The 17345-nt window shown below is 36.3% G+C and overlaps 1 protein-coding gene across 1 annotated transcript in view; it reads left to right on the top strand.

The window, feature by feature from the left end:
- Window positions 1-17345, top strand: part of SLC15A5 (solute carrier family 15 member 5) — an 86694-nt gene that overhangs the window by 30759 nt on the left and 38590 nt on the right. Inside the window, 2 exon segments of the mRNA XM_070619699.1 lie at window positions 2952-3061; window positions 3063-3115. Coding sequence (XP_070475800.1) covers window positions 2952-3061; window positions 3063-3115 — 163 coding nt within the window.

Below are 17345 nucleotides of genomic sequence, written 5' to 3'. Positions count from 1 at the left end.
GCATCTCACCAAATCTAGATGCCCAGTTTATTGCAAAGAACAAAAACTAATACTTATTGATCACCTATACGTGTTACAGCTTCTAAAAGATGACTTCACAGTATCTAATTTAATCCCCACAGCAAGCCTATATGTCTGATACTGTTAACCTTAATCCGAGGCTCAGAGACATTAAGTAACTTGCAACTTGTTCGATGTCACCCTCCTAATATATGACAGAGCAGCCATCCCAATTTAGGACTCATATCAACTCCCATACTTTGCTATTACCCACAATGCCTGTCTTGCAGCTGGGTTAAAAATCCCTGATACAGACTGTATAGTTTCCAAAATTATATATACTAGTGTTGTGCTAGAAACTTCAAAGAAAATGGTTCAAATGTACTCAAGGGAGGCAAAGGAACTTCCATTGAGATAGGCTGGAATTCGATTTTTGCCTTCAGATGAAATAATCACCAGTATAAAGGCAATCAAAGTACCAAGAATAAAACATCATAGAATTCCATATTTTAAATTTAGTAGCCATTATTGACCTTCAGTTCCAAGACATACATTTAAAATATGTTGATATGAAGGCCAATGACGTTGCCATTTGACATTACTGGCCATTCAAAGGTGAAAATGAATCTCTATTGACAGCAATTATTTCTGAATACTCAGAGGCTTATGTGAAATAAAAGTATTTAAAATTTTAAAAGGGGATGATTTCAGAACTTGAGGCAGAAGCAGAAATGATTTCAAGCTTTCAAGACACTGGAGCCTTTTCTTAGATTAGGCAATATATTAATATTGCTTCACTAAAGATTAATAGTACGTTTGCCACATTATTAAGTTAACAGGTTTCTGTGTCTGTGATTCATGCCGATAATAACTTTATTCCTATTAACAATAATTCTCATTTGAAATCAGTAACAGAAACTTCCAAGTTGTGCTGGGAGCCTTTCAGTCTTAGAGTAATTCTGCTGCTGGCACTTTTTTTTAAAACACATCATTCACTTTCCTCTGATTGGGGGATACGTGCTTAATAATTTTATTGAACTAGGGCAGAACTGGCTAATGTTCCCTTCATTCTTGCCATCTGTACCTGTCGGTGTCACAATCCAATGTACACATCAGGATAGATGTGGAGAGGGCTGATGGCCACTCTGAGTTTATTATAACCAGCGTTTCAATATATACATAGCTTACATCTGTTAAACATACACAGGTGTTCTGGATGAAGTAATTAGCGAATGCCAAGAATTCTTAGTGATTTCTCAAGGAGCCCTCTCTTGGCCTCTGTTTTGATATTATCATGTTGTTGCTGTGCTCCTATATTTTTATCTCAGAGCAGGCAAGGTCTCTTAGGCAACGGTCCCTCTTGCTCCCGATATCGATATCGTTTCTCCATCTGTGCCCCCGGGCGGCCGCCGCCTGGCTTAGGTTGCCCCCCAGGGGGTCTTACCCGTCATTGGCTAACTGGCCTTCTCACCTCCGGGTCACAGTTTGTTGGCAAGCTTTTTCCAGTGATTATTAACCCTTCCTGTGTCAGGGGCGGCTACAGTACCCAACCAAAACAATTATTGTTTACAATCCTCAGGGTCAAAGTAAAGATTGGAATATAAATTATCGTCAGGACATATTTTATATAAATAGAAAGAATCTCAGTGAAAATGAGGTCCACTCCTAGGCTTAGGCAGTTAACATGGCAATAGGCTCATTTGAAGAGTGCTGGGCTTGTTAACAGCCGTGCTAACTTATGACTGATTCTCCCCATACCTTCTCTATTTGAACAGCTGATAAAAAAGAAGGAATTAGTGAAGGTTTCACACAAGAAGTTGTCATTTGGATGTTTGAGCAGGAATACTCTCCCAGGATGGTGGTAAGGCAGGAATCTTGATGTAATTCATACACTGTAAGAAATATAGTTTGGAGATTCCATTCCTCAAGGACGAGACTCAGACTGACTTCCTCTTCAAGTCACTCAGTAGCTTTGTGAGCCACTGGGAATTAAAGAAATATATGTGCTACCAATGGTAATGATGAGGATGTGATGATTGAAACAAAGCTCCTGAACTAGAAAAGAGAGGAGAGGCCCCCTTTCCTGTGACACTGTGCTTTCGTTCTGATGTCATAACCTACTAACAAGAGGTTTGGAATACGTGAAGAGGCTCCAAGTTAGGGTTGGGGTTTTAGTTAGTATTGGAGTTATTTTAAAAATGAAGAAATTCTACCACTATATTGAGGGTTTGGGGTGGGGTAGAGAGTATTATTTTTTTTTCATTTCTTTTCTGCTACTTTATTATTTGTTATTTTCATATAGTTTCCTTTGTGGTCCACTAGTAGCACACAATTAATCTAAAAGAAGAGTGTAAACACAGTATGTTTTCTCTCATTTTCCAATGTTACTTAACTCATGTTAGAAATGAGACCAATCCAGGGAGTCCACATAGCCCACAACAAGTAACATCTTTCAACACTCTTCTTAGGGGCCACTCCTCTTGGGAAAAAATTATTCCTATATATTTTGCCACCAAACTATTTAAAGGATCTACTCTGGCCTAATGCTCTTTTTTATCAAGGTGTAAACAAACATTCTTAATACTTTCTATTGGTTTTTGTTTCATGGTTCAAAAAAAAGTTTATTTGCTTATATGTAGAAATTAAGTTATTTGATTTCTTCTGTGCCATCCTAAGCAAAAAATTGGGGCCACTTTTACTTTTCATAGGAAAATTAAGAAGATAGACTAGATGACAAAATATTCCTCCATAAAGAATCGGGTGTGTTTTCAATAGGCTAAATGGAGTTCCTCCTGCCCTGTGTCTGCTCATAATTGGAATCTTGAAGAACTGGGGACTATGTAGCTAATCTGTCACCGAGTTCATGCAAGGAACAAGGCTTATGCTGCAGGATGCTTTCTCCAAAGTTAAACCACTGTCTTCAAGCACGGCTGCTTCCCCCTCAAATACAGATTCCTTCAGGATATTATCCGCAGACCATGAATTCCAACCTGAATTTGGATGGATTTCTTCTGCCCATTGCAGCAATGAATGTCTTCAGCATCCTACCACTGTTAATTCTGCACCTGCTTCTTTCCCTCTAAGAGAAATGGGCCATTTCTGTCAGCATGCATTAGTAAGTACAACTGGCCATGTCAAGCAAATTGTTTGGAAGTTTTTTTTTAAATAAAAACACTCTGCTAAGATCTAAGCTAACTGTATGCTCTGGAGTAGGGTCAGATTTTGACAAATTGGGAAAAAGGTGAATTTGTGAGTGATAACATCCAGCCTCTCAAATCTTTACCCAGAGATCACTGTCCCATCTTCTTCCCATCCTTTTATGCTTCCTCAGAAGACACACGTGCTATAAACACATGGTGAAACTTCCAGTACCATCAAATGACCTATCCTTCTTCAAGTAAGGCAGTATTTACTCCTTAGTCAATGCTGAATATGTTCTTAAAAATTAACACAGGTAATAAACCTAAAATACAATGCTTGGCCGTACTTCTGAACCAGTAGCAAATTCATTAAAAATTAGTATGTGATTCACGGTTTCAATATAGCACTTCTTCAAATAGTAAAGTGTATAGCAATGCTTTTCAAACTTTTTTTTCCAGCTTTATTGAGATATAGTTCACTTATAACATTGTGTAAGCTGAGGTGTACCACGTGATGGTCTGGTACACATATATATTGCATAATGTTTACCACAATAAGATTCGTTAACATATCGTTTACCACACATAATGACCATTTTGCTGTTGTTATGGGGAGAACATTAAAGCTATACTCTCATTTTGCAAAGTGAAAAAATTTAAGACATCTTAAACACATCAGAACACAATCAGGAGACCATAAAATATACTCTAAAGTCCATTCTGATTGCACTGTCCTCTGCCTAGCTGTGGTCTCTCAGGTACTGCCGTGGAACGAGAAGACAAGTGCTGGCGCAGCAAAAGCAGGCTCAATCTAAGAATCAGAGATGTGGGTCTTAGCTTCTGCTTGACCATTGAGCTGCTGCTGGGTGGTTTTGAAGAGCCGCCTGACCTTTCTTGTCTTCTAATTCACTTAGTTTTTCCACTGAGGGGCATACCCTGGATAAATGGTGGGTCTGTTTATTCTGTAAGACCTTTACAATCACTCCAGATGCCATCAGTGCCTGGGGCATAGTCCTGACACATGGGGAAGCTCTATAAATGTTAGCTAGTGTTATGAGTCATCATTTGCAGGAAACAGGTCTCCTTGTTTGGTGGACATAAACAGAAAGCAGAAGGAGTTTGAAACTTGAGAAATATCATCTAACAGTAACCTAATGTCTTCTACTTGAGAAATAATCTCATTGAAATAGTCAGGATCAGGCAACTGAAAGATTCTCTTCTCTTGGTTAACCTGTTCTTATTCTTAATTCCTCCTCTTTAAAGATCTGTGGAGACCATGGAGTCTTCTGGTAAGACATGATGACATTTTTTGCTGTCTATTTATAGAAGTTACATTTTAGGGTGTGCGCTTCCTGTTCTTTACCAAGGCCATCGACAAAGTCAATCCAGACCACATCTCAGGGTAGATTTGTCTTTGGAAAGAACTCCAAGTGACTTAACTTGCCTTAGTTTATTTTATTATCTTCAATTATAGAGGCCTTTAGTACATAACTTTTTAAAATTTATTTCTTGAGACAGTAACCCCAACATTATTTATTGTAATAGGCTTAGGCAAACTATAAATCTTAATAGATTTTGACAATCCCTAAATTTTAAAAAGTACTCTTTTGTCTGCCAATGTAGAAATCCCCAAACCAGTGCTTACTGAATGCCCAGCACTATTTGAAGATACAAAAGAAAAGTAAGACATTGTACATATCCTCAGACAGTACACTATTAAAAAAGACAAAATGGGAGTAAATTTATATTGCAAAATGCTGAAAACTTTGGCAGTCTCGTACAGTATCATGAAAATCCAGTCGGAGCTTCCAAATTATGCTTAATTACTAAAAAAACTTTTGAATTGAGCAACTTTAGAAAAATATGCTATACAACATGGCTGAAAGAACCACATTAAATATCCTTCCAGAGAATGAGAGATCTTAAATTCACTTTAAATATGTCCAACTTCCTGTTGGACAATGCTCCACTCCTGTATGTTTGAAATCATGTCTATTCTTAAAGAAAGGGTTTTTTTTTTTCCTGGATAGAGGAAAGTTAGACAGAGTTATCTAATATATTTTTTATGTTAATGAACTAAATATTCCCCTTCAAGATTGGTAACAAGACTTGTTGGGCAGGAAAAAAAAACTAGACTCACTTTTTAAAACCTGAGCTGTGTTCCTCTGAGTACAGAATACTGAATTCAGTTGTTTTAAACCAGACTTCATTCATTTGTTCATTTACATACTTGTTTATCTATTTGCATAATATTTTGCTATGGGACTATAAAAAGTGTGATGATATGCATCTTTTTAACTGGATGCTTGCTTAAGTTTTCCATATTCTGCTTATGATTATGAAAGATTAACAAGTTTTATCAGGACATATAACACAAACTTAGGGTACTTTTTGATAGTAATTTATATAACTGAATTAGCCTAATATTAAAATTTCCTTTCACTTTAAACCCAAGTGCCTTGAAAATGTGAGTGAAGAATATAAGTATATAAATTATGAACAAATAAATATTTATGAGTTCCTAATTTGAAACTAGGCACCTTCTTATCCCATTTAACCTCATGACAAGCCATCAAATAGGTCAAGGGTCACAAAGATGGTGTCATTTGAATTCAAGTGTTCTCATTGCATTATTATTATTATTATTACTGTTATTATTATTACCGAAGTTAAATGATCACTGTTAATTTGGAATCCTTACTGCCATTTCCAATTAATGCCATGAAGTGAATGAAAAACTTATTTTGTCACCACAGAGGGCAGTTACTCCTTAGACCCTCCAATTCCCCACTCCCTTCCACATGTAGTCATTCCCCTACCGCAGACCATTCCGTTTACGAGGCAGATGGTGCAGGCGATACTGATGCCTAGAGTTTGACAGGGAAAATCACAGCCCAGGCCAAGAGTGAGGGATCGCAAAATCTCACTCAGTTTGGCAAACTAGAAATTTAATAAAGGAAAATATAAGCTTACTTTTTTTATCAAGCTCATGAAGTCACAAAAGAGGGGTTTCTGATTCAAGATAGGACATTCCTGAGTATATCACCTAAAGAAATCAAGAACTGTATCACAATACCAGTTATGAAAAGCCTCCAAACCTTCCAAAACTGTGAAAGGCAAAGGCCTGATATGCTCAGAGTGTTTTATCAAGACTGTATGTTCCTCATGTTACACGTGAATGGAGTTATCTATTTAAGGTCAATCTTAATTCACCAAAAATCTAGAATCAGTGATATCATTGTAGGATTTATCCTGTGTCATAATTGGACATACTTCATTTTAGCCTTTTTCAGTTCAAAAGTGTTTACACCATGAGTATTTCCTTTCCTTACCATTAATTAAAATCCTGCAGAATGTGACATTTAATAGTTAGTGCTGATACACACAAGTATTAATCTGACTAAAATTAGCCTAATTAAGACTGTTATTAAGTCTTACACAAAGTATAAGTGTACAACACAGTAGGTAGCAATTATCTTGGCTTTTAAACAACATTTAAACTGAAATGTGAGTGAAATATATTCGAGTATCTGGCAGACCTTCCTCTTTAAAATAAAAACCTGAAAATTCAAATTCTAACTAAAAGTCCTTTCTAATATAAGTAAGAACAATTTTCCTTTTTACATAACTAGTAACTTCTACTAGTTCTAATAATTGGCAATGATACAAAGGGTCTTTTTTGGTTGGAATCAAACTTGAAAAATTAAAAAGTGGGTTGGGGATCAAATCACCTTTATCAAAAGTAAGATTATTTTAACAAAACTACTTTTTCTCTGTTACAGTTTTAGAACTAAAATATTTTTCCAAGAAACACCACCATGCATACCCATTGCAAAATACCTGATCGGAGAAACTGTGTAAATACCAAAAAAAGTAACATGTAAATATCTATTCTGAATAACTTATTCATTTAGCTGTTCATTTGTTTAATAAAAGCACCTCATGTTCTCAGATTCTTATTTTTAAAGTTGATGTCAACACTGGAATTAAATTGGCGGTGAAATAGACCATCTAGTACACTATATGGAGCAACTATTGATGCCTTAGAGATACATTTGTGTATCTGACCTCCATGTAAATGAGTTAACCTGTTTTACATGCAGAAGATAAAATGTAAACTGAAGCTGAGTCTCCTGAAATGAATTCCAGTGGTCTAAAGGAAAACAAAAGATGGAAGATGGATAGCTCAGTTCAAATATAGGAACACCTCAAAATAGGAGAAACCATAGAAGCAAAAAACATATGCCATTCTTACAGTGGATGAGAAATATCTTCCACAAAGGCAGCAGATACAAATGACAATAAAATTATAGCTGCCTTTATGAGAGTGGTTAATGGCCACCAATATGTCCTCACATGAGTGAATTTCCTATGCTGGGGGATTTGCCAAAATCATGGATCCAAGGACAATTTCTGAAGGACTCAATAGAACCTCATACTTAGGGTTGTGAGCTTACATATCAGAGACTCATACATCAGACTACCCAGAAAAAACCCATAATTTTCTCAGTGAGTAAATTTAGTCAGTAGAAGAATCTTTTATCTGTTTTTCAGTATTAGATTTTGCTTCAATATGAAATGGCAAGTGCAAATCTAACATTTGAATAAATTCTAACTTTCTTTTATTTCATTGTGGTCTAATTTGGAAAATTATTATGTGGTAGGATAATAGAATAAATCATAAGAGCTTCAAGACTCTTAGGGACTCGTCTGCAACCAGATGGCCAATATTAAAACATAAATTATTTATTTGAATATAATATCTCCTTTGGAACCATTGTGCTTTATCTTGTAAGTACAGATCTGCTAGAGGTTTAAAATGTGTGCATTCTGATAAACTACACTCTGCTTTGGATATGTTATGATTTCATAGAAGTTAAGAATAAAAATGGAGCGGATTAAATTTAAGTTGGAATCAGACCTTGTTTTGAATTTTAAAAAAGTCATTTTTCACTGGCGCCAGGGGGCAGTAGCAAATAAAAGGCAAATGCAGTTACCTAGATCCTTCAGGTGAAATATGCCTTGCCCTAAAATACCTGGGAAAATCAGTTAACTATGTGTGATTTGCTTGAAATTGTCTAGAGAACTGTCTTTTGTTGGATTTTGCTAGATGAGGTCTCAGCACGCTATGCTAGAGTAGTGCTTCTCAATGTTTAATGTGTGTAGGAATCTTCTAGGGATCTTGTTTAAACGCAGATCTGATTCAGTCGTCAGGGTGGAGCCTGAGATTCTGCATATCTATCAAGCTCCCTGCTACCTACGCTACTGGCCAGGAACTAGACCTTCAGTGTAAAGACAGAAGAGGCCAAAAGACTGATTTCCTAAGCATCATGCCTATGTACAGGCAGCAATAGCCCAGGTGAAAATGGTGCAATGTCTCATCAGGTCAGAGGTAAAACTCAGGAGCAGGCAACAGAAGCTGATGACTAATCCTGGGGTTGGCCAACCACCGCAATTTATGGCCCAAATCTGGCCCGTCATCTGTTTTTGCTTGGCCTGAAAGCTGCCAATTGTTTTCACAGATAAACATTTGCAATTGATTTGATGATAGGAAACAATAACTGAACACCAGTCAAATGAAATTGCATCACCTCCCTCAAAAGAATTGTTTTGAATTTCATCCATAAAAATTTTGTAGAAATTTATTTTCTCTCTTGATAGATAAGTGCTTACATATCTTCAAAATTTTGCCTTTTGTCCCACAAAAACTAAAACATTTACTACTGGTGTTTTCTATAAAAAAAATTTGCTGATCCCTTGTCTAAATTATTGCCTTTAATACCATAAACTTTCCTGGATAAAATATGAGCCTTTTTATATAGCACAGGTGGTAACCATGAAAGGAGGGGGGCATTTTGTTACTTATCTAGATTACCCTAAATTAGTTAGAATGAGGGTGGTCATAGAAGATACTCGTAGAATTCAAATTCTAAAACAAGAAAACAAAGACAGTTTGGAAACTTATTCCTACCCACCTCAACACTTTCTTTAAAGTTCTCGTAATTATCATGGATAATATAATTTGCGCAGTCATGGATAATATAATCTGCGCAGTTGGAACAACTTAATTTGTGTGTAATACCTGAACATACCTGTATTAGTCTGCTGGGGCTGCTGTAACAAGATACCACAGACCAGGCAGCTTAAACAACAGAAACCCCTTTCTCACAGTTCAGGATGGTAAAGTCTCAGATCAAGGTGTGGGTGGGTTTAGCCTTTCCTGAGGCCTCTCTTCTTGGCTCACAGATGGCCACCTTCTCGCTGTGACCTCACATGGCCTTTCCTCTGTGCACACACACCCTTGGTGTCTCTTCCTCTTCTTATAAGGATACCAGTCATATTGGATCAGGACCTCACCCTTAGGACCTCATTTAACCTTAATCACCTCTCTAGAGGCCCTATCTCCAAATAGTCACATTGGGGTTTAAGGCTTCAACATATGAATTTTGAGGGAACACAAGTCGGAACCTAGCAATACAATATATATATAAATTCATCTCTGAAATCGGGTTACATATTATGCTGGATCAGCAGCATTTTTTTCTTTCTCAGTGGCACCTAAGTACATGTTTCTTCTTATAATTGAATTAATCTTAGATTCAGGGAAACATGGTAGATCAGAAAACAAATAGTACTGGGAGTCTTTTAATAATAAGTAGCAGTCTCCAGCCCCGGCTTTCTCTACCATCAGTCACAGTTTCCAGACACAAATCATTTTTAAATCTTTAGGTGTTGTTTGCATAAGTTAATATTGCTAAATAATATGATTACAATGATATTTTTATTTAAAACAGTAATCAGATATATATATATAAATAATCACAAAACCAAAAAAAGAATTTGATTCAATTTTATCACATAAAAATTTATTTTTCTGTACTTAATAAGTATGTGATTTTTCTCAATTATTTAATTAAAAATTGTTTTCCTGGGGCTGGCCCCATAGCATGGTGGTTAAGTTCAGTGCATTCTGCTTTGGTGGCCTAGGTTTGTGGGTTTGGATCCCAGGTGCAGATCTACACCACTCATCAAGCCATGCTGTGGCAGCATCCTGAATACAAAATAGAGGAAGATTGGCACAGACAGCGCGGGGCCAATCTTCCTCACCAAAAAAAAAAAAAAAAAATTTCCTTAAATTTGCAAACTGCTCTGCCAGTTTCCCCTTACTATTACTAGCTTTTTGCCAGTGCTAACCCACATGGGGTAATGATGTACTAAAGACTCCTTTTCCTCTGAAAATCTTGCAAACTTGGAAGTCTTTGTTTAGCAACATCCTAAGAAAGGGTATGTGGGAGGTAAATTTTCCAAGAACTTATATGACTAAAAAGTCTTCCTTTTGCCCTTACACTTGATTAATTGGTTGTATATAGAATTCTAAGTTGAAAATCATTTTTCTTCAGAATTTTAAAGCAATCATCCTGTCATCATCCAGCTATTTGAATAACTATTAAGAAGCCCAGTGCCCACTAATGCTCATTCATGTGTTTGTGACCTCTTTTCCAACTGGAAGTCTCTTTTCTCTATCCGTGATGTGCTAAAATGTCACGCTGTTGTGCTGTGGTGAAGGTCTTCTCAATCATTGTACTATTGACAGGTAGGCTCTTCCAATCAGAGAAATTTTCTCTTATTTTTGAAAAATAATTTCCTCTTCTCCATTTTCTCTATGTTTCTTTTTTGAACTCCTATTGATCTGATGTTGGACCCTCCTAAAATGATCCAATAAATCTCTTTAAGAAAAAAAAACCCTTTATTGAGATATGATTGACCTACAAAAGCTATACATATTTAATTGATGAGTTTGGACATAAGTATGTGTTCATCTAAGAAACCATAACCATAATCTAGGCAACACACACATATATATCACCTCCAAAAGTTTACTTCTGCCCTATTTATTCATTTATAATAATAGCATTAATTATATACTATATTTATATAATATAACATACTTATATAAATACAACATTTGTAATTCTCTGTATGTGATAAAAACACAATATACAATCTACCCTCTTAACAATAGTATACAATAGAGTGTTATTAGCTATAGGCACTATGCTGTACAGAAAATCTCTAGGACTTATTCTCTAGCATAATTGAAACTTTGTACCCTTTGACTAATAGATCTGCATTTCTCCCTCCCCGCAACCCCTGAAAGCTACCATTCTATTCTCTGTTCTGTGAGCTTGATATTTTATACTCCACATATAAGTGATATCATGTAGCATTTGTTCCACTGTGTCTAGCTTATTTCACAATGTTCTCCAGGTTCATCCATGCTGTCACAAATGGCAGGATTTCTTCCTTTTTAAGGCTGAATAATATTCCATTGTCTATGTACACCACATTTTCTTTATTTGTCTGTAGATGGACTTTTAGGTTGCTTCCATGTCTTGACTTTTGTGAATAATGCTGCAATGAACATAAAAGTGCAGATGTCTCTTCTAGATCCTGATTTCCAATCCTTTGGATACACACCCAGAAGTGGGATTGCTAAATCATATGGTAGTTCTATTTTTAATTTTTTGAGGAAACTTCCATACTGTTTTCCATAGTGGCTGCACCAATTTACATTCCCATGTATAGTGTATAAGAGTTCCCTTTTCTCCATACCCTGGCCAACACTTATAATCACTTGTCTTTTTGACAATAGCTATTCTGACAGGTGTGAGGTGATATCACTTTGTGGTTTTGATTTGCATTTCCCTGATAATTAGGTATGTTGAGCACCTTGTCATGTACCTGTTGGCCATTTGTATGTCTTCTTTGGAGAAGTGTCTATTCAATTCCTTTTCCCATTTTTTAGTTGAATTATTTGGGCTTTTGTTGAGTTGTAGGAATTCTCTGTATGTTTTCCATATTAACTCTTTATCAGATATGTGGTTTGCAAATATTTTCACCCATTCCGTAAGTTTTTATTCTGTTGTTCCCTTTGTTGTTCAAAAGACTTTTCTGTTGTTGTTGTTGAGAAAGATTGGCCCTGAGCTAACATCCATTGTCAATCCTCCTCTTTATGCTTGGGGAAGATTGTCCCTGAGCTAATGTCTGTGCCAGTCTTCCTCTATTTTGTATGTGGGATGCCTGCCACAGCATGGTTTGATGAGCAGTGTGTAGGTCCAAACCCGCGAACCCTGGGCCGCCAGAGCCAAGCATGCAAACTTAACCACTATGCCACCCGGCTAGCCCTGAAAAGCTTTTCAGTTATGTAGTCCCACTTGTCTATTTTTGCTTTTGCTGCCTATGCTTTTGGCGTCATAACCAACAAATTATTGCCAAGACCAATACATTTCCCCTATATTTTCTTTCAATAGTTTTAAGGTTTCAGGTCTCAACTTTTAAGTCTTTAATCCATTTTGAGTTAATTTTTGTGAATGGTATAAGGTAAGGGTCCAATTCCATTCTTTTTCATGTGGATATCCAGTTTTCCCAACACCACTTGTTGAAGAGACTATCCTTTCCCTATTGTGTATTTTTGGCAGCTTTGTCAAAGATCAGTTGACCATATATGCGTGGATTTTTTTCTGCACTCTCTATTCTCTTCCATTTGTCTGCATGTCTGTTTTTATGCCAGTACCATACTGTTTTGATAATTGTACCTTTGTAATATATTTTGAAATCAGAAAGTGTGATGCCTCCAGCTTTGTTCTTCTTGCTCAAAATTGCTTTGGCTTTTCAGAGTATTTCATATGAATTTTAGAATTGTTTTTTCTATGTCTATAAAAAAATGCCATTGGGATTTTAATAGAGATTGCATTGAATCTGTAAATCACTTTACATAGTATGGACTTTTTAACAATATTAATTATTCTAATCCATGAACATATGACGTCTTTCTATTTATTTATACTTATTTATACTTTGATCAATGTTTTAGAGTTTTAAGTGTACAAGAGTTTCATCATCTTGGTTAAGTTCATTCCTGAATACTTTATTCTTTTTGTTGCTATTGGAAATGGGATTGTTTTCTTAATTTCCTTTTCAGATAGTTCATTGTTGGTGTATAGAAACACAAGCGATTTTTATAGGTTGATTTTGTATCCGGAAACTTTAATGAACTTTTTTATTAGCTCTGAGAATTTTTTGTGTGAAGTCATTAGGATTTTCTACATATAAGATCATGTCATCTGCAAAACACATAATTTTATTTTTTCCTTTATACTTTTGATGCCTTCTATTTCTTCTTCTTGCCTAATTGTTCTGGCTATGACTTGCAGTAATATGTTGAATATAAGGGGTGAGAGTGAGCATCCTTGCTTTTTTCTTGATCTTAGAGGAAAAGCTTTCAGTTTTTCACCATTGACTACAATGTTAGCTGTGGCCTTTTCATATATGGCCTTTACTATATTGAGGTGCAATTGTTGAGAGTTTTTATCATGAAAAGGTATTTAACTTTTTCAAATGCTTCCTCTGCATCTTTTAAGATAATCGTATTTTTTTTAATACTTCTGTTAATATGATGTATCACATTTATTGATTTTTAGATGTTGAACCATCCTAGCATCCCAGTAATAAATCCTACTTGGTCATGGCGTGTGATGCTTTGAATGCATTGTTGAATTTGGTTTGCTAATATTTTGTTAAGGATTTTCCCATCCATGTTCATCTGGGATACTGGCCTGTAGTTTTCTTTTCTTTTAATGTCTTCATCTGGCTTTGTCATCAGGGTGATGTTGGACTCATAAAATGAATTTGGGAGTGGTCCCTCCTCTTCTGTTTTTTGGAAGAGTTTATGAAGGATTGCCTTTAATTATTTAAGTTTTTAGTAGAATTTATTGGTGAAACCACGTGATCCTGGGCTTCTCTTTGTTGGGAGGTTTCTGATTATTGATACAATCTCCTATGGCTATTGGTCTGTTCAGGATTTATATTTCTTCTCGATTCAGTCTTGGCAGGTTGTTAGAGTCTAGAAATTTATTCATTTCTTCTAGGTTGTCCAATTTGTTGGAGTGTAATTGTTCATAGTAGTGCCTTATGATCTTTTATATTTCTATGACACTGGTTGTAATGTCTCATCTTTCATTTCTGACTTTATTTATTGAGTCCTCTCTCCTTTTTTTTGTTTGGTCTAGCTAAGGTTTGCCAATTTTGTTTATCTTTTCAAAAAACAAACTCTTAGTTTTGTTGATATTTTCTATCAAAAACTCTATTTTCCATTTCATTTATTTATGCTGTAATCTTTATTATTTCTTCCTTCTGCTAACTTTGAGCTTAGTTTGTTCTTTTTCTAGATCCTTGAGATGTAAAGTTTAAGAAGATTAAAGTCATTTCAAGCATCCTTTTTGGCCTTGAAATGGAATAAAACTAGAAAGAATAACAAAAGGAAAACGGGAAAACTCACAAACATATGGAAATTAAACAACACAGTCTTGAACAACCATTGGTTCAGAGAACAAATCAAAAGGAGAATTAGACAATATCTCAGGACAAATAAAAAGGAAACTATAACATGCCAAAACTTATCGGATATGGCAAAAGCAGTACTAAGAGGGAAGTTTATAGTGATAAACACCTACATTAAAAAAGAAAAAGATCAAATAGACAATATAACTTTATATCCCAAACAAAGGCTCACTAATATAAGTTGCCATCACTCTAATTTTACCATAGACTCTCCATCTTCAGCTAAACCCATCAACAATGGTAGTTGAAAATTTTTCCCCTCTATTCTCTCAACTTCATCCCCATCCACTCACTCTTGGCAAGTGACTAGCCCCTCTAAGTTGCAAGCTCAAGGTCATATGGTATGTATCTCCTCAAATCCACCTTTCTATTTTTCAACGTTTTCTGTATTCTAAATATTCCGTACATTTTCTCTTCTCTTTCAAAGGATGACTTTTTTTCTCCTACCCATGATTAAACTTTTTGGTGCCTTGATCCTTTTCTCTCTCTTACATACTTCAGGATACTTTTATATTAGTTATTTCTTGCTTTTATATCTTAAAATTTTCCCATGTACAATGGCCCCTCCCCTCTGCATACAAATATGGCCAAGCCTTCCATGTCTTATCAAACAGCTCCCTGTGATCCTGCTAACTTCTATTTTTTTTCCTTTTTTCTGCTTTATCTCCCCAACCCCCGCCCCCCCCCGTACATGGTTGTATATCTTAGTTGCAGGTCCTTCTAGTTGTGGGATGTGGGATGCCGCCTCAACGTGGCCTGACGAGTGGTGCCATGTCCGCACCCCAGGATCCAAACCCTCGGCCGCCACAGCGGAGTGCGCGAATTTAACCACTCGGCCACAGAGCCGGCCCCAATCCTGCTAACTTCTTAAGCAACTTGTTTAGCTTTCTGCTTTCCTACACGCCAAACTTCTTCAAAGAATTGATGACACTACTTACACATATTTACCAGCTACTGATTCTTCAGCTCCTTGCTTTCTGATTTCATCATAGGAGTTCTGTTGAGTTAAAAGGTAACCAATAATCCATTCACCAATACAGTTGACTTGTCACATATTTCATTAGCCTCTATATCTCAAAATATTTAGCTCAATGGTCATTTTTTTAAATTCATATGTGTATGTGCATATGTGTGTGTGTGTGTGTCTGCATGTATGTATGTGTGTTGCTTACTGTGAATCTGGGCACTTTTCTTGGTAGTGGAGACCCATAAGCAAACAAATTTGGTTCCTATTCTCGTCAAGCTTCCAATCAAGTCACTGAAACAGATGTGGTAAAAATGAACACACCAAAAATATTTAAATTCAAATTGTGGTAAGTGTGGTGAACAAAATGGATATTATGGGGAGATTAACAGGTAGGATCTAATTTAGATCATGAAATGCATACCTGAAGGATAAATAGGCAGATAACGAGTAGGGAAAAATAGTTCAGAGAGAAAGAAGAGCAAAGCAAAGGCTCCAAAGTGGGAATGAGGTTAAAATAGTCAAGAGAGACAAAGAAGACCAATGTGGCCGAAACGTGGTCACAGAGGAAAAAGTAGCAAGCAATTAGAGTGAAGTAAGTACAGACAAGATCATACAGCCCTGTTAAGGATTTTGGATTTCATATTAACCGTATGGAAACCCATAGAAGGAATTTAAGCAGAAGAGTAACACTTAATTTGCATTTAGATCAGATTACCTTGACTGTTATTTGCTTAACAGGTTACAGATGGGCAGCATTGGAAACAGGAAGCCCAGTTAATATGCTATTGCATATAGTCTCATTTAAAAATGATAGTGGATTGGATTAGAATGATGGCAGTGGCTATGGAGAGAAGTATGTTGATTCACAATATATTTTGGAAATAAAATCTGGAGAACTTAATATATTTGGAGGTAGGGGAAAGGAGAGAAGACTCCAGATTTCTCCCTTGAGTACATGAAGGCACTGGAGGAGATGCGGAAGAGGGTAGGAGAAGAATTAAGGGAAAAGATCAAAAGTACTGTTTTGTGTATTCTCCTCTTTGAAAATTTCCTTTAGACATTACCTTTCTAAATTTTCTTTCAGTGGTTGTACTTCTTTTTCTTGCCCCTAAATACAAATATATTTGAACGCATTACTTAGACATTCTCTTCTTTCCCTCCCCAATTATCTTTCAACTTCACCAGACCCTAAATTGCAACTCAGTAGATGATTCATTAGTCTTTCTCTCTTAACTCAACCAAACTTGTGATTTGTTTGTTTGTTTGTTTTTGGAGGAAGATCAGCCATGAGCTAACATCTGCCTCCAATCCTCCTCTTTTTGCTGAGGAAGGCTGGCCAGGAGCTAACATCTGTGCCCATCTTCCTCTACTTTTTATGTGGGATGCCTGCCACAGAATGGCTTGCCAAGGGGTGCATAAGTCCACACCCGGGATCTGAACCAGCAAACCCCGGGCTGCTGGAGCAGAATATGCGAACTTAGCTGTTGCACCACCGGGCTGGCCTCCAAACTTGTAACTTTTGATTCGCATTTTCAGTTGTTTTCTGAGCACTTCTCTTTGGATTACTCCTTTGTACCTCTAACCCAAGTAAAAATCAAATTCATTTTGTCCGTATCTACTGTGGGTCTTATTTATGTTATTGTCACTACCATCTTTCCAGTCACCTGGACTCGTATTCAACATTGACATCTGCTTTCTCCTTGCTCCTTGCTTCAACTGCTATGGTTTTATCAGTAGAATCTATCGCATCCTAGGTTTCTACCCTGTATATTTCCCAGAATTGGGAGCCCTGATTAGAACTCGAGCCCCCATTATACTTTACCAAGATTAGTTTTCAA

Source organism: Equus przewalskii, chromosome 5 (genome assembly GCF_037783145.1).
Source record: "Equus przewalskii isolate Varuska chromosome 5, EquPr2, whole genome shotgun sequence".
In the NCBI taxonomy this organism is placed as follows: Eukaryota; Metazoa; Chordata; class Mammalia; order Perissodactyla; family Equidae; genus Equus; species Equus przewalskii.
Note: the sequence above shows the minus strand (reverse complement) of the source record. Positions and strands in the feature narration are given on the sequence as shown.